The sequence below is a fragment of the Hypanus sabinus genome, chromosome 28 (assembly GCF_030144855.1).
Source record: "Hypanus sabinus isolate sHypSab1 chromosome 28, sHypSab1.hap1, whole genome shotgun sequence".
Classification (NCBI taxonomy): domain Eukaryota; kingdom Metazoa; phylum Chordata; class Chondrichthyes; order Myliobatiformes; family Dasyatidae; genus Hypanus; species Hypanus sabinus.
In genome coordinates, this window is record NC_082733.1 from 35340363 (window position 1) to 35362363 (window position 22001).

Here is a 22001-nt window from a genome sequence, read left to right on the forward strand (position 1 = left end):
TCTGAATTACATCCCTTGTAATGATCACGCAGGATATAAAGTTGTTTTAAATTATGTAACACAAATACACATTGCCTCTCTATGAGGCAAGATGGAATTGCTCAGAGTACAGAGGCCATTTTGAGGACAGCAACATCTGTGAATTTGCTGTACAGGACTCTTCTTCTGACTGTGGAAGTTTCCTCTGGATGCTCCAGCTTCCTCCCACATTTCAAAGACTAAGACATTCCTAAGCTCTGGGTGTGTATGCCACGTTAATGCTGGGAGCACAGTGACACTTACAGGCTGCCCCAGCACATCCTCAGACTGTGCTGGTCACTGATGCAAATGATGCATTTTGCTGCATGTTTCGATAAAAGACTATATCTGGGTGAACGCGGGGGGGGGGGGGGGGGTGAGATTCAGGCGAACTATCTGCTAGAGAAACTCAGCAGGTTGAGCAGCATCTAGGTGGGTGGAGAGAGGGAGACAATTGTTTTAATTCTGGGTCAAATACTAACACCAGGATAATTCTTTCCACACACAGATGCAGTTTGACCTGCAGCCTTTCTCCAATAGAACTGTTGCTTCTCCAGTTTCCAGCATCTAGCCTCTCATTTCTTCAAACGGTTACTGCCTTAAGAAAAGCATGCTGAAGCCACTTGAGCACATGAAATTGTTCAGTGCCAGAGTGAAATTTGGCGATAGTACTAAGTGATCAAAATCTGGCTTTAGTACATTTTTCTGTGTCAGTTCAATACTTTTGAGATGCTGTTAAATATGTAGAAAGCAATGAGAATTGGAATGTAGAAGATTGAGAGGAGATTTAATAGAGGTATACACAATTACGAGGGGCATAAATAAGGTAAATGAAATCAGGCTTTTTCCACTGAGGTTGGGTGGTTCTACAACTGAGGTTGGGTGGGTCATGGGTTAAGGCTGAAAGGTTTAGGCGGAACGAGGGGAAACTTCTTCACTCAGAGGGTTGTGAGTGTGTTGAATGAGCTCCCAGCACACATGGTGCACGTGATCACAACTTCAACATTTAACAGAAGTTTGAATAGGTTCCTGAATGGTAGGGGTATTGAGGGCTACGGTACCAGAACCGGTGGAAGGAAGTAGATAATTTAACTGGTTCAGCCATGAACCAGATGGGCTGAAGGGCCAGTTTCTGTGCTGTGCTTTTCAATAACACAGATACAAGTTAAAATTTGGTCAGGAGTGAAACAACTTTTCTTTATATTTAATTTAGATTGGGTTCCTCACTTCTAAAGGGTCTTTGACCTGAAAACATTAAAGGCTTTTTCTTTCACAGATACCACTAGACCTGCTATTTCCAACATTGTGTTTTTATTTTGATCCATCACCCATTGTCTGATGTGAGGAAGAAGGGTTTGCTTTACCTTCTGAAAAATCGGATATCGACAACGACAAAAAAACTACAGGGTAGGAGTAAAACACAATGGAGTACAATAAGCACAGGCATGATGCAAGATAATTCTGAGCATGCCTGTGTGTCAGTGACCCAGAGAAGGGGCTACCCACATTTTCAAAATATTATAAATATACAACTACACACAGGGAGGTTTCTCTTCTGCAAACTGTTGTTGGAAGATGTGAAAGAGAGCCGGGGAATCATTAGAAAAGCAGAAAGCAGTGATTTTCTGAGACAACAAAGGACTGGAGGTGGTGATGAATTTAGTTTATTTACTGGGATATTAACTACCAGAGCTGGCTTAGTCACACTGAGGAGGAGTGAGCTCAAGTACTAACACACCTACGTGTATAACTACGAAATACAGCACGATTAATTTAGATAAAAGAGATCCGGTAGGGAATTTGGACACTCAATTTTAGAAGCTTGTGAATTTCTACAGGTACACTACGGAGGGCATTGTAACTGGTTGCATCACTGTCTAGTACGCAAGGACCGGTGCAAAGGATCAGAAAAAGCAGCAGAAAGTTACAAACCCAGCTTTCTCCATCATGGGCACTAGTCTCCCCTGTAATGAGGACATCATCAAAAGGGGATGCCTCAAAAAGGCTGCATCTGTCATTAAGGATCCCCATCACCCAGAACATACTCTCTTATTACTACCAGACAGGAGGTATAAGAACCTGAACACACACAAAATATCTTAAGAACAGCTTCTTCCCCACTGCCAGACTTCTGAACAGACAATGATACATGAACACTAGCTATTTTTCTTTTTTTTTTGCTCTACATGATTATATATTTCTTCTTGTAATTTATAGGTTTTTTTTATTACGTCCTGCAATGTACTGCTACTGCAATAAATTTCATGACATAGGCTACTGATATTAAACCTGATTCTGATTAAGTGCGGCTGTAAGATATTCACTTTTCAGAGAATATTGTCATAAAGAAAGCATCAAAATCCTTGCGATTCAGATTCCAGAGCTTAATTTACTGATTAAGACTGTATTCAAGAGGAATTAACTCTGGGGTCCCAGGATACAAGCAGGTTAGTTAAGAATCAAAGCACAAGAATCATTCAGAAAATCAGATTCCTAAGGATAAATAGTAGTCCATTATTTTCTAGATGGAAGCGAGTTTAAAATAACTGCTAATACCTGAAATGCTTTCATTAAAATTATTTTACTGCAACAATCTTGTCTCTTCTAGAGATCTAGACCAATTCTTTGTCATTGTGTTTACATTTTTAAACCTCAGTTATACAAAGAAAAGGAATTTAAAAATTAAAGTGAGCCATGAGAGCATATTTATTTTCATATTTATAGGCACACCAATTGGATTTGGCTATACTTCCATCTTCATTAATGTAATGCTAAAAATAATTTTAAACAAAATCACACAGACAGCTGGGACAGATTTTCACCATAAAATACAAAAAAGTGCCAGCTTTCTGAACCAATGATGCTTAGAATGAGTTTTATTCCCACTGGTCAGGTCATAGGCAAATACTTGATTTTAAAGTAACATTCTTCATTGTTAAAACACTATAAAAATTCATCTCAGATGGTTCACACAGCTGGGAAAACTCGATGGAAAATTCAATTACTGTTCATTCTCCCGATCACATTGAAAGTGGCTTCTGTGGCCGAGGGAGAGAGGCAGAGGTGCGGATGAGAATGTAACTGGTTTCTATTTAGTAATTTAAAAGCATCAAAACTGTCATCTCCAATTCTGAAGCACATTACCCTGTAAGAAAATAACATTCCAAAATATTTCACTTGTAAGAATAAAAGTACACCACACTCGTTAAATTGAACCCAAAAGCTCAAAGCTAATGCGGGTGTACTGATATTTCTGAAAGGGCTAATTGATGAATTTTATGTATATTAAGCATCTACATGTGGATGAAACCACAAAAGGCTTTAAAGGAAATTTTCAGAGATGTTTTCAGTCCATAGAGAATTTTCAAATCATTTTAATAATTTAAATAACATTGAGAATTTTATTTTACTGCACACTGTAAGGCGAGCAGTCAAAATGCCCTCTGCTGCCAAGAACATGCACCACAGCACAACATACTGTGAGGCTGCATATGCTCATTTCTGCAGTGGTTTGAATTAACAGATTTCTCCCCTCCACCCCCCCAAAAAAATATTAATTTTTAAAGTTGCTGAAATTGAGGCCATCAATGCGATTCCACGCATATAAATACTTCAATATAAGACACGACAATTAATCAAGCTGATGAATTTTAAATGAAATGCTATGCCACACACAAACACTGAAGAATGGTTATCTTTTAAATAAATTTACAATCATAAACCTTACAGCAAGGTTCATTTAAATTCCAGTGTTAAACAATCTCTCATTTGTCATTAAACACCACCCAAAAATAAGCTTGGACATGGTATAGCCCGGCAGGACATTTCTTTCAGCCACTACAAGATGGCAGCACTGAAATTCAACTGCTCCAGTTCCAGAAAGTTCCAGGGATTTGGTATTTTGCCAGGTCCGTTCGCCATTTTATAGCACTCTACTTCCACCATCTCAGAACTACAATAAAACCCAATCAAATCAATGACATCCCTGATTAAAACTGGGTGTGCGAGATAACACAGAGCAACCAATGGCCACCACTCAGCTCCGTGAGCTGACAAAGAGTTCAGGCAACCTGTTTTCCTGATTTTAAGTTATTCTTTTTGCAGTCTGTTTTATTAAATTTATTTAGCTGAGGATCACTTGAACCAGCTTCAGGCTCAGACAGTGATAAATAAGAACTGAACACCAAATCATGCACCTTCATCCACTGTCCTTGTTTAAAAACATTAAGAAGCCAGTTTTAATACAGGAAGCTCACCAAACGAGAACAATTGTTATTGCTGGAACAGTACGGATGCAGAGGAATGGCACGAGAAAGGACACATTTAAGTAGAATTACAGGACACTGCCAAAATGGAAGCCATGAAATTGAAAGTCTCTACATTCAGTCCACCTCCATCTTGAGTAACCATGTCAGATTTGTCCTTAGTAACCCCAGCTTGGGTAAGACTGGGAGGGAAGTTTAAGTTAAAACATCGATTGGTTGCCATTCCTCAGCACTGCTGGAAAAGTGAATACAATAACATTTAAAGAGATAAGAGGATTGAAAAGATCAAGCGAGATAAGGACCAAATTCAGGAAAATTGGACTAGCTCAGTTAGACCTCTTGGCCAGCATGGATAAATTGGGCCAAAAGACCGGTTTCTGTGCTTTATAAATATGACTCTACACGTGAAGTCAAACTTTGTAATGATTGCATTGACTGAGGTGCCCTGGATAATATTTCGAATCTTCTATGAATGTGAGGTGGAAAGTATATTAACTGGATGCCTCACAGCCTGGTATGGAAACACCAATGCCCTTGTATGGAAAAACTAAAGTAAAGTAAACTAAAGTAGTGGACATGGCCCAAGGTTCCCACTGTTGAACACGTCTACATGGAAGGCTTTCACAGGAAAGCAGCATTTGAAGTTTCCCACCACCCAGGCCATGCCTTCTTCTCACTGGTGCCATCAAGAAGAAAGTACAGGGGTCTCAAGAGCCACACCACCAGGATCAAGAGCAGGTATTACCCTTCAACCATCAGGCTCTTGAACCAGAAAGGATAACTTCATTCGTCCCATCACTGAACTGTTCCCACAGCTTATGGACTCACTTTCAAGGCTCTTTATTTCATGTTCTCAATATATGCTATTTATTATTATTTTCTCATTTTTGTATTTGCTGTTTGGTTTTTTTTGCACACTGGTGTTTGTCCATCCAGTTGGGTACTGTCTTTCATAGATTCTATAGTGTAGTTTTCTCATAGGTTCTGGTAGTTACTGTGAGTGTCTACAAGAAAGTGAATCTCAGGGTTGTATATGGTAACATATATGTACTTTGATAATAAATTTACTTTGAATAGCAAATGCTCAAAGAACACAGGCTCACACATTAAGGCCAGCCAATAAGTGTCCAAGGGAACAGAAAGTATTAAAACTCCACCTGTTACAGAGGAATGACATGCTAAAACTTTTGTCTGAAGACAAAGCAACAGCAATACACTCTCCACTACTGGAAATGTCCTCTTCATGTCCATCCTATCTAGTCCTTTCAATATTCAGGAGGTTAAGTCAACATGTCAACTTTTAGAACCAACTCCAATGAGGGAAGTAGTAAAATAAATGAGCCATCTGGACATCAAGAATTTGAAATTGAATCCAGAAGGCTGCTATATTTCCATAAGATCGGAAGACAAAATGAGTCAACTCACCCAAATTATGCGCTCACAGTAGTTTAAACAAATAAAGGGTTCTCACTGCAACTGATGGAATAAACTATAAGGCTTAGATGGAGTGGATGTGGAGATGTTTCCTGTAGCAGGAGAGGACCAGAGGGGCACAGCCTCAGAATACATAGAAATTCTTTAGAACAGACCCGAGGAGGAACTTCTTTAGGCAGAGGGTGGCAAATCTGCGGAATTCAACTTCCACAGCTGTCTGTGACAATAAGGCATTGGGAACATTTAAAGTGGAGGTTGATAGGTTCTTAATTAGCATAGGTGGCAAAGGTTGCAGAGGCAGAAGGCCAGAGAATGGATTGAGAGGAATAATAAATCAGCCCTGATAGAAAGGCAGAGCAGATTGACGGACCGAATGGCCTAATTCTGCTCCCATGTCTTATGACTGACTGCAATACTGTACAAGGATCAAAACTTACCAAGTGACCCTTTTAAAGGAACATTATAAAATGAACAGCTTTTTAAATTTACGACTACTGGCAATTGAAAGTTGTTTTTATAAAACAGCCCAAAGATTTCAAGAAAGAGCCTAATAAGAACTCCACCACTTCCGCTCAGAATATGCATAGATTCCGAGTGCAGTGCTCTCGAGAACTTGCACAATCTCACTGTAGTTACCGACAAAACTTATTTATATAGACCTTTTAAAACATTCCAAAGTGCTTTGCAAGACAGTATTTACACTCTAGTACTAGGGTACCATAAGGCATAAAGTTCAGAGAGTAAACACAAGATCAAGTGTACAGTGAGAAGGAAGGAACTAACAGCCATGATTGCTAGGCTTGTAACTTATGGCTACAAAATCAAATAAAATGTGTTTCATCTGTGTCTCAATTGCTGCATAACGAAAATCTTAACAGATTTGCGTGTAAGAACTTCAAGACCTAGTTCCAAGTGCCCCAATCTACTTTGTGAGTTTCAAGTTTGAACAATTCTGTGATTTTATGGAGAATTTCTCTCCAACCGGCTCCTTCCACCTGCAAACTCAATGCTTAATTCATCCCATTTGCACTTTGTTGAACATACAATATTTGCATCTTAATTTACATGCACAAAAATACATTTCATGCATCACAGAAAATCTATAACACAATTACTCTGAAACATTAGGCAAGGAATAATTAGATAAATGATGTTTTTGTGTTTCTTTCCTTGTTTCCTGGCAGTTAATTGATTCAATCATCTATTAGTCTGCACTGCAAAATGTGAAGCACTTTTTCCAGGTTTTGCATTTGCTTTACAGCTGTTCAGCAATAACCTGCTCCGTTGGAGGGCCATGCCCCATACCATAATATTTATTATCAAATATTAAAAACAATTGATTTAGGAAATTACTGCCAGGACAGATGATAATAAATTGAAAGAAACAGCTTTCTTCCTGGTTGTACAGCTGGTAACCAGGTGGAGGAAATCCAGGCATATACTGCAGGTATTGGGACAGCAGAAAGAACAGAAGTAACATTACCCACTCAACACACACAAAAAGCTGGGAGGAGGTCAGCACAAGCCAGGCAGCATCTGTGAGAAAGAGTAAACAGTTGACATTTCAGGCCGTGTGTGTTGCTTTGGATTTCCAGCATCTACTGATTATCTCCTGTTTGTAACATTATCCACTCATCATCTTCCATCCCAGCCAACATGGTTGCACCACTACAACAACAGCTATATAAATTGAACCATGAATCAATATAATGGGAGAATGCAAGCCTTTTTCTCCTCCAAAGAGGATTTCACCTTCTGGAGGGCTTGCGTAAAGGGGAGCTGACAGGAGGCAATAATGAATAAATGACAGGGAAAAAAAAGTGACGGCTGGGCACGAAACTGATAGGTTTGTTTCCCTGGGAACTAGCAGAGATTTGTTGGTCCATACTGGTTCACTTGCTTTAATGGAGAGCTTAGGTACTAACCTAATAAACTGATACAACAATTTCCAGCCTGCTAACATTAACATTACTGGTGTTTGACCATTATCAAGAAAGACCCATTGAAAGCTTCTCCATGCCCACGTCAGGAAAACAAGGACAAATATTAAAAAAAATGATTCAGCGAGGATCATTGCTATCTCAGGAAACCTATTGACCAAAATCCAATCTTGGTGAGCAGGAACTCTGCAGCACAAATATTTTGTTGAGGTCCCCCTTAAGTACAACCACAGAAACTGGGAGGTGTGGGAAATGGAAGGGTGCCATTCTGTGCAGAGGGGTGTCCTTCCAAGTTCAATGAGGAGATGCACTGTGTATGGGAAATGGTCAGTATCAACATCAGCTGCCCAAAATGGAAAGTTCCCTGTGCTTAAATGAACTGAATATTCCAAAGTCTAATAAAAACACTGCAGATTATTTTTCTTTGGTTAAGTATACAAAGGCACAGATAAAGCAATATATGCAACTAGTAGCTTAGTCACCATTGGAAATCAGAGGGTTGTGGGTTCAAGACCCCTTCCAAAAATTAGAGCAAACAAATCTACACTGACACTCCAGTACAGCACTGTAGTAGTGCAGTACTTCTAAAGACAGCATCTGCTGAATGGGACATTAAACCAGAGCTCTATATATTCTTTCCAGTGATAAGTATACAACTATTTTGGAGATGGCGATCTTTGCTTCAAGACTTCTTTTTGTGTTTCCTTTTATAAACTTCCTTCACTGACTCCTGGTTCACATCCACTCATATTAGAGGAGCACTGAGTGGCAAGCTGGGCCACTTGACATTTGTACACAGAAAGTAACCCAAAATCGTGTAAGGAACAGACCACGTCACGAAATACCCACCAGTCCCCATCATCTCATGTCAGATTATTGCATTAGACTCCATAGTAAGTGTACAGTTCAGGCTAACAATGAGGCTGAGGCACTGGAGAACAACTAATACCCCAATGTCCTGAGAAAAGGTTTAGGCCTCGGCCCAAAACATCGACTGTTTACTTTTTTCATAGATGCTGCTTGGCCTGCAGAATTTCTCCAGCATTTTGTTGCTTTGATGTCCAGCATCTGCAGATTTTCTCTTATTTCTAATGCCCAACAACTTCTAGGTCCCAAAGAGAAGTTTTAAACAGATACAAACTAATGGCCCATTTATCAACAAAAAATAAATAAACTGCTGGAAGAATTTGAGCAGCACTTGTGAAGGAAAAATAAATTAAGTTATGGGTTTAAAGCAGGTTTCAACAAGAAACGTGAATAATTCCACCTGTTCATAGATGCTGCGCGATCTGCTGAGTTACTCCAATAGTTGCTCTTAGCTCCAAATACCAAAATCTTCAGTCTGCTGTGTTTGCTTTCCTGCACTATGATTCAAAAGACACAATGCAGGAAAATTTGAAGAACAAGTTTTCAAAGGCACAAGGTTTGAATATGATGCAAGAAAAGTTTAGAGATGTATTGATGAGAGTATTTCCCTCCCTCAGTTATTAACTGGGTACACTGTTTTTAAGTACGCTGATTAGTTCTGTTAGGTATGTCAGACTGCCTTGGGAAATACTGCAAGCTGCAAAATATTACCACACATGGTACAAACAAGCAGTCTCTTATTTGAAATAGCTCCATCTGCTATATAACCATTTCTCTCAGTTAACCATTCTGGGCATGCTTAAATGAAAGAATATTCCTTAATAAAACCAGGAAATGTGGGAAACATCGAGAGTTGACAGTACCTATGGAAAAATAGTCAATATTTCAGGAACAGTACCCTTCAACAGCACTTTCCAGGCTTGAAACATTCATCGCTCTTCACAGATGCCCGATCTGCTAAATATTTCCAACATTTTCCTGTTTTCATTTCAGGAAAGCATCTACATTTTTGCTTAATACCTACAAAGCTCAGAGAATGATTTTTTAAAACTCCTCATTGGAAATAACTGACAATTCAGTTTTTACTGCCCATCTCTTTGTCTTTATACTGAGATGATTAATAGTCAAACATAGCGATGGGTATGAAGTCACATATAGGCCAGACTACCCAAGAACCATAGGTTTCTTTCCCAGATTGGATCTGCATCCTTAATTGGAATTTCAAAGCACTTGCATTGACTTAATTAAGATTTCTATAGTTTGTACAATGGATGTTTTTTTACTCAGTAGTTCCATAAATCTTTAATGACTAAAGCATTCCAACTTACAAGACTCGAACCAGAAACAAAGCAAGACAAATCTGGAGGAGGACCATGTATTAGAAAGCTAAAATCCAAAAGAAGAAATGCTGGCAGTGTGAAGGTTACCAAGTCTTTGCATAACAGGTCGGTGCTTTGATTGAAAGTCACAAGCTCTGATGTGGGATCCTCACCCAAAACACCAGCTTGTTTTTTGTCTTCCAGATGGCACACGAGCATAGCACGCTGCATCAATCAAACTTCTTTCTGAAGCACAATGAAATTTTTGTTTGCTTAGGCAAAATGAAATGCAGTTTGTTTACTGCCACATCTTAGATACTGCAAATACAATCCAATCCATCAAAACAAATTGGCTGAAGGTTAAAAATAATCCCAGTGCGTAAACCTGCTCAAAGATGACAAACCGCATTTTAAAACAATTTCTACTAAAATGCGTACAAAATTCAAAGCTGTAGTCAAGTAGGCCTCCTTCCACGCAATCCCTGCAAAAGGACCAAGTGATTTCATCAGCCAGTTAAGATAATGCATTACTATATTCAAAGATATGCAGGAAAACTTTTGTGCCAAACTCCAATGCGAACCTGCATATTAACTTATTAAGTTGCGCAATAACTTTTATGGCCTGAAACAATGAATTTAAACTTATGTAATATAGGGTAGCCACCTCTTGGGTTAATGACGCAATGTCATTGAAATTGCCATTGCCAAGTGGCAGCATAAACCCAAATGGTGTTAAAAGTGCAGTAACAAGATGTTCTCCTAAGGGGTTGTCTATTGTTGAGTCCTGGGTGGCTGTAGAAAACGATCCAGAATCCACATAAATCAGGATGTTGGGGTGGACTCCCTTAATGGAGAATACCTCTGTGTGACTTTTTAATATGGGTATATGGTGCAAAGATAGCCACCACACGAGCCTTCAGAGATGAGGATCCAGAACCAGTAGTATGGAATACACAACTGGATACCCTTCACTACTGCAGCCTTTCTCCACCTTCTCTGCTGCTGTGATGTGTCATCACCTTCCACTAGCTCCACTGCCTGATCACCTTGGAACACATTTTGTCTGGAACCTCCCCCTTTGACCTTAGCACCATGGATGACCCTCCCTGGAGCAAGGGGCCAGATGGCTAAACTCCACATGACATTGCTGTCCGGTTCTCAGGAACTTGCAAGCATCTTCACCTCAACAAGGTGACAATTCTTCAGAGAAGCCAAGTGGTGTTATTCATTAGCTCAAGGCGGGTGGGTATAGCTGACACTTACTGCTCACCTCTAAACTGCCTGTGAACAGACAGTTTAGCTGTCAACCACATTGATGGGTCTGGAACCACAAAAAGACCACACCAAGAATGGCAACTTTCTATCTGTGAACAGTAAGGCAGCACCAGAATGGGATTACCACAAACTAACAGTTTCACTGTCAACACTGTCATTTGTTTTGTATTGCAGAGCTAATGAATTTATTCACCCACCAATGTCCACATGAAACGCAAGGGTTTTATTTCCCGATGTCCCAGACCTATAGATCCTTCATCTGTAATTCAACCCTCCTTCTCCAGTAAGGGTGGTTAATGAATTTACTTTGAACCTTGAAATTTGAAAATTATGTATTAATGAGAGTTGTGGAATGACTAATTAAGAGTCATAAAATGTTTGCCTCTTGCACTTTCCACATGTTAGTTCTCTGATCTCCAGTTTATTGTCATGCCACTGCTATCAATACTGTAGCAGTAACATGTCCCCAGGTGCCCAAATTGAATCAAGGTTCTGTGTTACATAACAGCAGCCACTCAGATCAGAACGAGGTTTAGTATCACAGGTATGGGTCATGAAATTTGTTATTTTACTGCAGTACATTGCAATGCATAACAAGACTAAATTACAGTAAATATATAGAAAAAGAAAATCAAATAGTGCACAAAGGGTGAATTCTGAAGTAACAGTCATGGGTTAATTGAACATTTAGAAATCTGATGGAGGGGAAGAACCCATTCCTGAATCCTTGATCTGAAACTCTGTTACTCTGACATTAGATAGCAAGGTGCACTGGTGAACAGAGGTTGTTGCAAGTAGCAATACCTGAAGCTAAACTTTGGCTTAACATACAGAGTAAATATATTAACCTAAGCATAGAATTGTGTTTGTAAGATCTTTCAGTATCTTTCTTCTAAAGAAATTGCTGTAACCATCAATCTCAGCAATAGGTGACAGAATGAAACATTAGCTTCCATATTACTGGAGGTTTAAGATAAAGGATTTCATCTGCAAACACAATATAGGCCCTCCTGTGGAATGGGGTGTAAAGAAAACAGAGGAAGAGTGATTCACGGTATACCCCAAAGCTATGCATCAGGTGACTGGGCAAACCTTATCCAAGTTAATGACTTTAAAGAGGAGGCAGCAGTAAATAAATATAATAGATTTGAGTAAAATCTGCAAATAATATCCTTCAGAGTATTATTTAAGGCTCTAAAGTTTGTCAGATAGTTAATTTAGTTTCTTCGATAAGTGGAGTTTAACCAATGTGCATTTGCACACAATAGCAGGGCACGGGAGATCAGCTATCCAACTGCGCTGAAGAACCATCAAGACATCTGTCCTCATCCCTATAAAGCTCATTCAGAAAGCAACAGAAGTGCTAACCCCAGTGTAGGCTCCCCCACCCCGACAGCTGGTATCATTTCCTTGAAATTAATAAAAGGGCAGAAACGTTATGGTGGGGGGGGGAAAAAAAATCTCAGAAAATAAAAATGAGGTCATCAATTCGAGCTTAATAGGGATCATATACCAGCTTCCAGTAATTACATATTAGAATTCTATATAAATTTTAAAAAATAGCAAGCTTCATTAAAAAAACATAAAATACACAGTGGAGGAAAATAGCTGATTAATCCTAGAGATTTTGCTGGCCATGATGCAAGCTTAGCAAGAATTCTCAGCTAAATAGAGCGGCTTGCTTGACAAGGGAGGCTTTCAAAGGCAGTGCTGACGTCAGTCCAGAACAGAGCTGTCGAGAGCTCTGCTGCAGGCAGTTCTGTTACTACGCGGAGAGCCAATCAAATTCCAGAGCACAACCTTTGAACCCAGCTACATCATCACCAGCTTCCTGTACTTCCTAACTACACTATGCAATGCAGTATGTCTGTCTAGTTATGCAGCGTAAAGCAGAGCCATTTTGTCTCTCTGAAGTTGACTGCAGCTGACTAAAAGCTTTCAAAAAGACAGCTATACCATCCTTTTAAACCACTCTTCCCTGCCTCCAACTTTCTCATAACAGTCAAATGCTCGCACACAAGGTTTCAGCTGGCCATACAAGTTAATTTATTGGTAGAAAACTGGCAGAAACCTCTTGAAGAAATGTTAAAAACATGCTCTTGATAATGATTTCTACCTTCATAAAATGGCTGCCAAATAAACTGACAGGATCCCAGTGTAAAAACATGAAAGCACAACTATTTTGAAACAAAGAACACCTATTCCCAAGCATACACTGCCCAAACAAAATGAATTTCCATACTCCCTGAAAACAACCATCTTACACAACAGAAATTAAACATTTTATTGTTGCTCCATAAACCTGACTTCAGTACAACAACAAATGGAAGACTATTCAATTTCCATTTACAACTGGAATCTATGCAAGGAGAGCGGGCATTCCTTTTGTAAGGAATATTTTATTCTATCCCACAAATACACATTCTTCTGTTTTAATTCTCAGCACATTTCAGGGCAGTTATTTTTTGGGATAAGGCATCTTATTAAATGGTTTGACTGCAAAAAAAAACTGGATATTACACTTCATCTTCAAAACCAAAGCACCTAAAATTCAGTTCAAATATTTAGCCATATTGCTTATGGATCCAGTACAATAAATGGATCCACAATAAATCCACGCTCTCCATATACACAAGTGAATTAATATTTCAGAACCTTCCAAAATGCAGCCACTGGTTAGTCAGAATAAGCAAATGGAACATGGAAATTCCAAAACCATACAATAAATACAATTTATAAAACATAAACATTACTCATTAAGCATAAATGGGGGCCATGAAATCCCAAATAATTCCATAATCTATCCAGTGATGTTTCTTCTATAGGGGAAACCAGTCAAGTTTATGGAGGTGTGTAGTAAAATTGCCTTCCAAGGCAAGTACGCCACATTTGCTGAAAACATCAAGGGCCCAATTATACCCCTAAAGAATCAGGGTGAGAGCTAGATTTTAAATCTGTAATTCCTTGATCAACATCACATGCACCCATAGCCTGAGAGGTTGAGGTGGGGAGCAGGTTCAGGATCTGAGATGGACGAAGGCAAATGATTTAAACCATGCTCCATCCCAGTGATATTACTGTCATAGAAATGGTAATTCAGTAGCTAAAGCAGCTTGGATGGACTTTGTCTTTGCAACTGTAAAAGATGTGTGCATGGATGGCAGTGGTTAGATTTCTTTAACTACACTATTTTCTGCCTTCTCCCACCACAACCTTAGCAATGGGCAGAAAAGGAGTTCCTTTCTATGAGACAGTATGCAAACTCAACCATAACCACACATCCTATCCTCTTGCTGCTGAACTAACAAGAAATCAGCATCAAAACTTTATATATGACTTCACTCACTCTTGTGTCCTCAAACATCTTGTTCTATTAATATTTACATTTAACTTAAGAAATTTAATTGAACCTACCAGCAACTTCCAACATGCAATCTTTACAATGATGTGCTTCTCTCAATTGTCAATACAAAGCTTCTCTATGCTAATTTTCCACAAATAGTAATGTAGCTTGGTGTAAGTGTTCAAGAATTTCTTCACTTACCCCAAAGAAGAATGAATAACTTTTATGCTAAGTATTTCAAAAATAGGGAAAACAATTTGGTCATGAGGATGTGTTGAACAATCAAGATACCCGAGTAATCAATCGCTCATTGCAATAAGTTAGCTGCCCTAATTGGTTTGAATTTAACTTACTTTAACACAACATACCAGCAACCTGCGAATATTTTCTTCAGGCTAGGCACAACACTAGAACCCAAAGTATGTTGTGTAATCTTATTTAGATATTTTAAACAGGCAGCATGTGTAAACATACTCAATCTGCACCTGTTTTGAATGGTAGAATTTGACAAGATACAGAAACCCTGTGACTATATTGATTGCTGTCAGTTTTGGAATACCAGCAACTTTCCCTCAACAGAATGAACAGAGCCATCCATTCCAAATATTGGTCCACTATGAACCAATATTCTCGACAACCACAGCTAAGAAACCATTGTCTGCTTGCAGTTGATCAAATATTTGAAAGTTTCTGAAGCCATCCTAATGAAGGGAACTCAAATTTACAGATGCAGAGCTGGAGGAACTCAGAACATCAGGCAACATCTATAGAGACCATCACACCATCCAGATGAATGGATGGCCTGTTTCTCATGGAAGGCACACCAATTTCCACACTGCTGGCAGTTTTCATGACAGAACCAGTAAAACTGAAGTATTTTTCCCCCATCTAAAAAGACTGTCCCTCCCAGCCCAGATCAAGGTGGATGGACATTGGTCTGTCATCAACTCAAAAGGACAATGACTAATCCACAAAAGGACTGCATCAACCCCCATGCAAGTGAAGAGCAATTCCTTAAAAGTTAATAGTTTCAAGTGTTCAAGTCACCTTGTGAGTGTGTGGAGTAGGTCCAGAGTGAAACTAGTCCCATGGTATTCCCAAGGGCAATCTTAGCATAGATATTAAACCTCAAGTGACCACCCAAGAGATACAATGACAGTAAAAGTCAAAAATGTCCATGGTGGACATATCTTACGAAAATCCACAAAAAAAACATGTATTCACATGTAAATGTAAAACACCAAAAGTTCAGATTAATATATTTTTATATGAAAAACTATTGAATAGTTGACCAAATTGTAAATTATCTACAAATCTCAATTAATATACCTCGAGTGGGTCATACTGATGGGAGGTGGGAAAATGTTCAAAGATCACATTATAAACAGTAAATGATAAATATTGATTTGCAGCATCTTTTAAAGAGTGATTAAATTCTACATCTCAAATGAAAACTAAATCCAATTCAAATAATGTTAATCTATAGCTATGGTAATGTCTAGGTAATAATTTTGTTTTAAAGATGCAAATTTACAGCAAAATATCCTGCATCCAACTTAACATCTTTGCTATTATAAGTATCACCTGTAGCCAGGTGTTTGGAAGTCACAATATCCATTGACCTGTTAAAAGTTCAACAATAAATAAAACTTTCAGTGTCTTTCAAAGAAAAGCTTCAACTTCTTTGAGAAATCTCTTTATTTTTGAGGTATAAATTCATCATTTACCCAATATTGAAAGAAACACACACATATAGATATACAACACGAGGTGTATAAAATATCACAAAGTAATTAAAACAATTATAAAACTTTTAAGTTTTAAAAGGTATATTCAAGACAATAAAATATTTTCCACAAAGACAAAAGCGTTTTCGTGGCACAGGGCATGGATGCATACTTGGATAAGCCCAAATATAAAGTATGTACTTTATTATTTCAACACAGGAGTTTGGGATACCAGCTTGGTAAACTTTTCACCAAATTGTAATAAAAATTTACAAAATACCCTAAGACATATAGTGAAATGGTATGGTGGGGATAAAAATATAGACTTAGAAGCAACTTTCCAACTGACACTTCTTAATTTAACTATAAATATGAAAATTTTTTCATTCATGTAACTTTTTGTAGTATATTTACTACAATTTACTTCTATGGGTTTACTATGGACACCAAATCCTCAAATTCTCAAACCCGTCTGCATTGTCAGTAAAATGGTGCATTGCAGCAACAGCAACCACAAGGTCATTTTACTTCAGTAACATAAACGGAAGGAATATATTCGTTGGAATATTATAAAATAAACGATAAAGGAGGATCGACGGCCTTGTAATGTATTTCCATTGCTTAATATAGGCCCAAATGGTATATCATAAGTTGGGGAAACTGCGATCAAAAAAATAGGGTGGGGCTTTTAGGAATCTCAAGGTCATCGATTAAAGATTTGGTCGAAATGGGGAAATTTTGCTTGGGTGATCGAAGGGGAGACAGGCATCGATAACAAGGCAAACGATGTGCAAACCCCCAAAATAACAGGGCACGGAGAGCTGGAGAGGGAGAGAGAGAGACAGACACACGCACATACACTGAGCTCGTACCTGGAAGCATTGCTGTGATCTGAGCCGTCGTCTTCTGTGTTTTTGCCCTGGCTGGACATGGTGGTGGGGCCGGGCGAGTTCGGGGGCTCGGTTTTGTTCTGGGCTACACGTGGATGGGGACTGAGCGAACGCCGCTCTGCTCTGTCAAACTCGCAGCGAGCGAGCAAGTCCACCGGAGTCAGCGGCTGCCCGCTGGTCGACTTGCAAAGCCCTGACGCAGCAGCGACATTGTTTAAGCACTCAATACCATTGTCGCACTCCGACAAGCTCTACACAAAAACAGCCCGGTTAAAAATAAAGAAATACAACACAAGAACAGGTACATTCCTTTCAAAGCCACGCTAAGAAACTGACATGCCCGAAACTTAACGCATCAAATAAAAAGTCACCCAAAATCAATCTAGTGAATTTTAACTACGCAATCGCAGGATTATATTAAATATTTTTTAAAATTAAGACATTTCTATTAAAAATAAACATACCTGTTCCATGTATGGCTGAGGCTCAAGCTAGTTTCTGCACCGTCGACTAAACTTAGCTAAAACGAAACCGATTTCTTTTTCTCTCTCAAAGGCTTCAAAAAGTCGAAGAGTTGAAAAAAATCATGCCTTGTTCTTTTTTCCCTTTTGATCCCGGCGTGTGAAAATATACACAGAAGAAATAAAAGCGCACAAAGTCGCTCAAAAATGGAGGTGCGCCATGTCTGCAAAGCTCAAAAACAACGACATCTGCTTGCCGGAAAAAGGGGGAAAAAAATCACAAACACACACACAGCCAAGAAAAGAAAAAAAAAATAAGGGCTCTTTTTTTTTAAAAAAAAAGGGGTGCCGGGGTTTTCTGTGCAGCCCCAGGTCTGGAGTGGTTCCTGGCTGCGAGTTTTTGCACAGAAAGGAGGCGCAGTCTGGCTTGCAGTGGTGGAAGTTGGTGAAAAGTTGCATTAGGTGTACTGGAAGTGCAGTGAATATCGCCTAACCACCGCCGCCATAGAGCTTCTTCTCAAGCGCCCGGGCTCCCTTTGATTGACAGCCACGACGCTGCGAAATAATTGCAACATTTTTTTCCCTCCCTCCCCTCCCCGGACTCAGGTGCTGGACCGAAGCTCCAGACCCAGCCCTGCCCCACTCCACACATTCTCACACCCATTGGGGGCACGCGTGAAAGACTTGGGACCTGTCCTCAACCCCTGGAGGGGGGAGGGAGTCCCCTTTCCTCCTGGGTGGGAGACTCCAAGCAAATCTCTTTTGTCGTTCTTCTTCCCCCCCCCCCTTCTTGTTCTCTCAACAATTAAAATATACCCATGGTCAGAAAGAAAATAGTTCCTCTCGTGGCCGGAAATGGACTTACAAGGATTTCTTCAGGAAGATAATATGGAGGGGGAAAAATGGAACTTAAATACAGACGGAGGGAGCAGCTTCCATTTAACTCCAGATCTGGTCACCCCACCCCCACATCTCGTTCTTCAAGGACTGGCATGTATTTGTAACCAATGGCTAAGAATTCTATGTTTTACCATTGTTTATTAGATAAATAATTTAGACTTTAATCGTCTTCTGTTTTCTTTTTGAGGCATTTTTTTCAAATGTACTTTTTTCACCACTCCCCAGTTTTTTTTAATGAGTATTTGTTGGTTTTCCAGAAGCTTTTGTGATACCAATGATTTGGCATAGATGGAGAGATTTGAAGCAAAGACTTCCATTATTTAGCATGGACCATGAACCACCCAGTAGAGAGCCACTGGGTAGAAGAGTAAAAATAATCTTCATCCTACATGGTCACATATTTAAATCTGACATAGATCAAGTTTCTTGAGCAATGGCATACTGATTCCATTCATGGTGCAAACAGCCCAGTTGACTTAAAAGTAAATTCTCATGTCAGCTGTGGTGTACCTCAAATCTGGTGCAAGCTAAACAGCTGACAGAATCAACTCGGGTAACAACTTTTCTCCTATCATCTATATGGCAAATTAACACCAAACATGGACAATAAGAATGTTGGTCAAAAAAGGAGGAATGAAATCAAAGCAAATCATGGGTTCTCAAAAAAGGCTCTGAAGACCTGTTTGGATATCTCAAATTTGGTCCACTGTTCCAACTGGCAAGCTTCTTCAAAAGAATTTGATAATGTAAGAAACTCAACTGATTCCTGGTCTTCCCAATGTTCATTGAAGACCATCAGATGTTATGATCTGCACTAATGACGTTGGTATTCTGGTAGTGAACAAATTTAAGGACCCCATTTGCTTCATTGGATATATGTTAATTCTTGGGCAAGTTCACCAGGTTCACAGAAACTTCCATGGAAGCACAACTGAATATTCCAAACAAAAACCTCCCAGTCATCAAGATTTCCATTCTTCAACATCTAGACAATTCTTCATGAATGAAAGTTAAAAAGCAACAAATTCCCAATATCTTGAATGCTTCCCATTTATAAATCTCTCTCCAAAAGACTGCTTCAGGGAATGACCAGGAAACATTGATAGGCAAATTCCAAATTGATTTTGGTTAACAGTTCAACAGCACCAAGTCATGAAACAACACAATAAGAAAACCACATTCCTATGACAAATGTTTTCCCAACAATCATAGATAATGAAGCACCTTAGCTTGGCTATAAGTGGCAACAAGTTCTTTACAATTTAGAATACATACCATTTTTAACAGTACTAAACATATTTGAACAGGTAAATCCAGAAAGCAAGACCAAGTAGACAATATTTTAATTTTTCCCCCAAAGTTCTAACATTCTGATATGGAAGATCTAATACATCCCAAGCTTAACATGAGGAATCCAGAAAGCAAAACCAAGTAGACACAATATTTTCCTTTTCTTCCTAAGTTCCAACATCATGTCATTCAAGACTTTTGCATCCCAAACTCAACGTGAGGAATATTCTTAAAAAAACATTTGAAAACTCAACTGAGCTGGTAAGCTCAAGCAGCAAACCAAAATAGTAAGACACATCTTCACCAAAAACCAACTTTTAAACTATTTTCTGCCAAATTCACTGAAAACACCATTCCAAAACCCATTAGACATTGCTTTAACCTTCATAAGCATCTTTGTGCAGCATAATATTCCAACAAACGACATTATCAATTTCTGAGTGCATTATATGCTCTGTATTTCAAAACAAAAATAATGTCCTTCCTTGGCCAGTTTCAAATGCCATAGAGTTGTGAAATATACCATACAACTATTCCTTTTCAGGTATTAATGACAAGGTTTGTTTTTTTTCTTCCATCCTTTCCTTCTGATGATGCTCATTTCATTTCCCCCAAGTTTAACCTGCTCCACTAGCACCAATTTGTTCCACAATGTGCCCCTGCACTCAGTAATAAAACATTCTCATAATCTAACAATAAACCACTCAATCCTTGTGTCTTTTCTGCCTGTCAATAATACCAGTGGGGATCTTTTACCCTAGCTTCACTTTTCTTATTAAATGTTTTATCTGTTCATTCCTCCACCATCTAAAAACCCAATCTGGTTGCCTTTGATACACTGAGCAACTGAGCCACCAAAGCCTCTAAAGCGTATTTCAAAATTTAACCCATTATTTCCACACAAGGTAAATGGATTCCCCAGATTTAGACAAGGTTTGGCCTCATTTGTTGTAAAAGTGCAAATAGCTTAACATTTATTATGCTCCTTCCATAGTAATTCAGTTAACTCTCCATCCTCAGTTCTTGTTTCAAAGGCAATAATGCTAAATTCCCTTTAACCTATCACAAATGAGTGGTGGTACCTATGCAAATTGAACCCTTTGGAATTGTACATATCCCTAAAAGTTTACATATTTTATTAAGTTCTCCACATGCTATACTTAAAGCATTAAGACAATATGAATCTTTGTAAGCACAAAATGTTCACTGTTTCATAAACTATGGCTCAGCTTGCTCTCAAACATACAAATGTAGGTATAATCCACAAAGGGAAGATACAGAGGCATTGTAGCTTCCAAATGGATTCCTAAATCAACACTCAAGAAGGGATACAAAAAAAAATCACTCTGGTAAACAATAAAGGTTTTCACTCTCAAAATGAAGACTTGCTCCCTGATCCAAAGATATTAGTTCCCATATTCCTATCACTGCAAGCAAACAATTCCATAGCATCTCAGTGCACAAATAACCAAGGATTTCACATCAATAACAGGTAATATGCACAAAAATGTATACATATATACATAAATACATAAATATGAAAAGGGCTTCAGGCAACACGGCAACGCCAATGAAAAAAATAATCAAATAATCTCCCCTTTCAATGATCACACATCCATAATCTCAAAACAGAAATTAAGCAGGATTCCCATGATAATTTCAGACACTTTCAATTCTACATGCAAGGTTTTCATTGCAAGAAAAAAACTTTACATTTTGTTCTCAACATTTGCCAGCACGTGCTAAAGATCAAAGATCTAAATATAAACAAGAATTGATCCAAGATTAACAACTGAAAAATATAAACCAGAAGACCACCAAAATCAGTCAGGATGCCAACTATTTCCCAGACTAATCCAATAAATTTTAACTTTCATCTGCAAGGATCTCTTGAACTCTATTTCAATAGCACACCAAAGGTACAGACCCATCTCCCCCAAAGTAATTTCTCTGCTACAACCTTACCATCAACCATGTTTATGGGTGAGTGAGGGATAGGGAGTAAGAAACAGGAAGTAACTAATTTTCAACATCATCTGGCCATCTAGGATGTAATTAGGCAAAATGACAGAAAAAGTTTGTTATATACTTTCAAAAGTCTGATGAAAACAGGAATGATGAAACTTTTCATTCATATTCACCGAGGGGAAAAGGTCAATGTACATAAATCCACTGGCTATTCTAACCCATCGATTCTTCCTGCACTAGTGTCTTAAATGAAAATAGGAGAAACACAATTTAGTACAAGAACAAAATACACAACTAATTAATG

General features: G+C 38.7%; 1 protein-coding gene across 6 annotated transcripts in view; it reads right to left on the minus strand.

The window, feature by feature from the left end:
• The window catches only part of chd2 (chromodomain helicase DNA binding protein 2), a 125525-nt gene extending 107426 nt beyond the window's left edge, over positions 1–18099 (minus strand). For 3 of the 6 annotated variants that reach the window (XM_059952923.1, XM_059952921.1, XM_059952920.1), the window contains exons 1-2: positions 17543–18087; positions 17061–17329 (exon numbers count right to left, since the gene is read on the minus strand). In XM_059952923.1, coding sequence (XP_059808906.1) covers positions 17061–17329; positions 17543–17551 — 278 coding nt within the window. In that variant the 5' untranslated portion in view covers positions 17552–18087. Of the gene's footprint in view, positions 1–17060; positions 17330–17542 lie in introns of all 6 variants that reach the window. The other 3 variants (XM_059952922.1, XM_059952924.1, XM_059952925.1) reach the window with 3 other exon arrangements.
• Positions 18100–22001: the final 3902 nt, after the last annotated feature.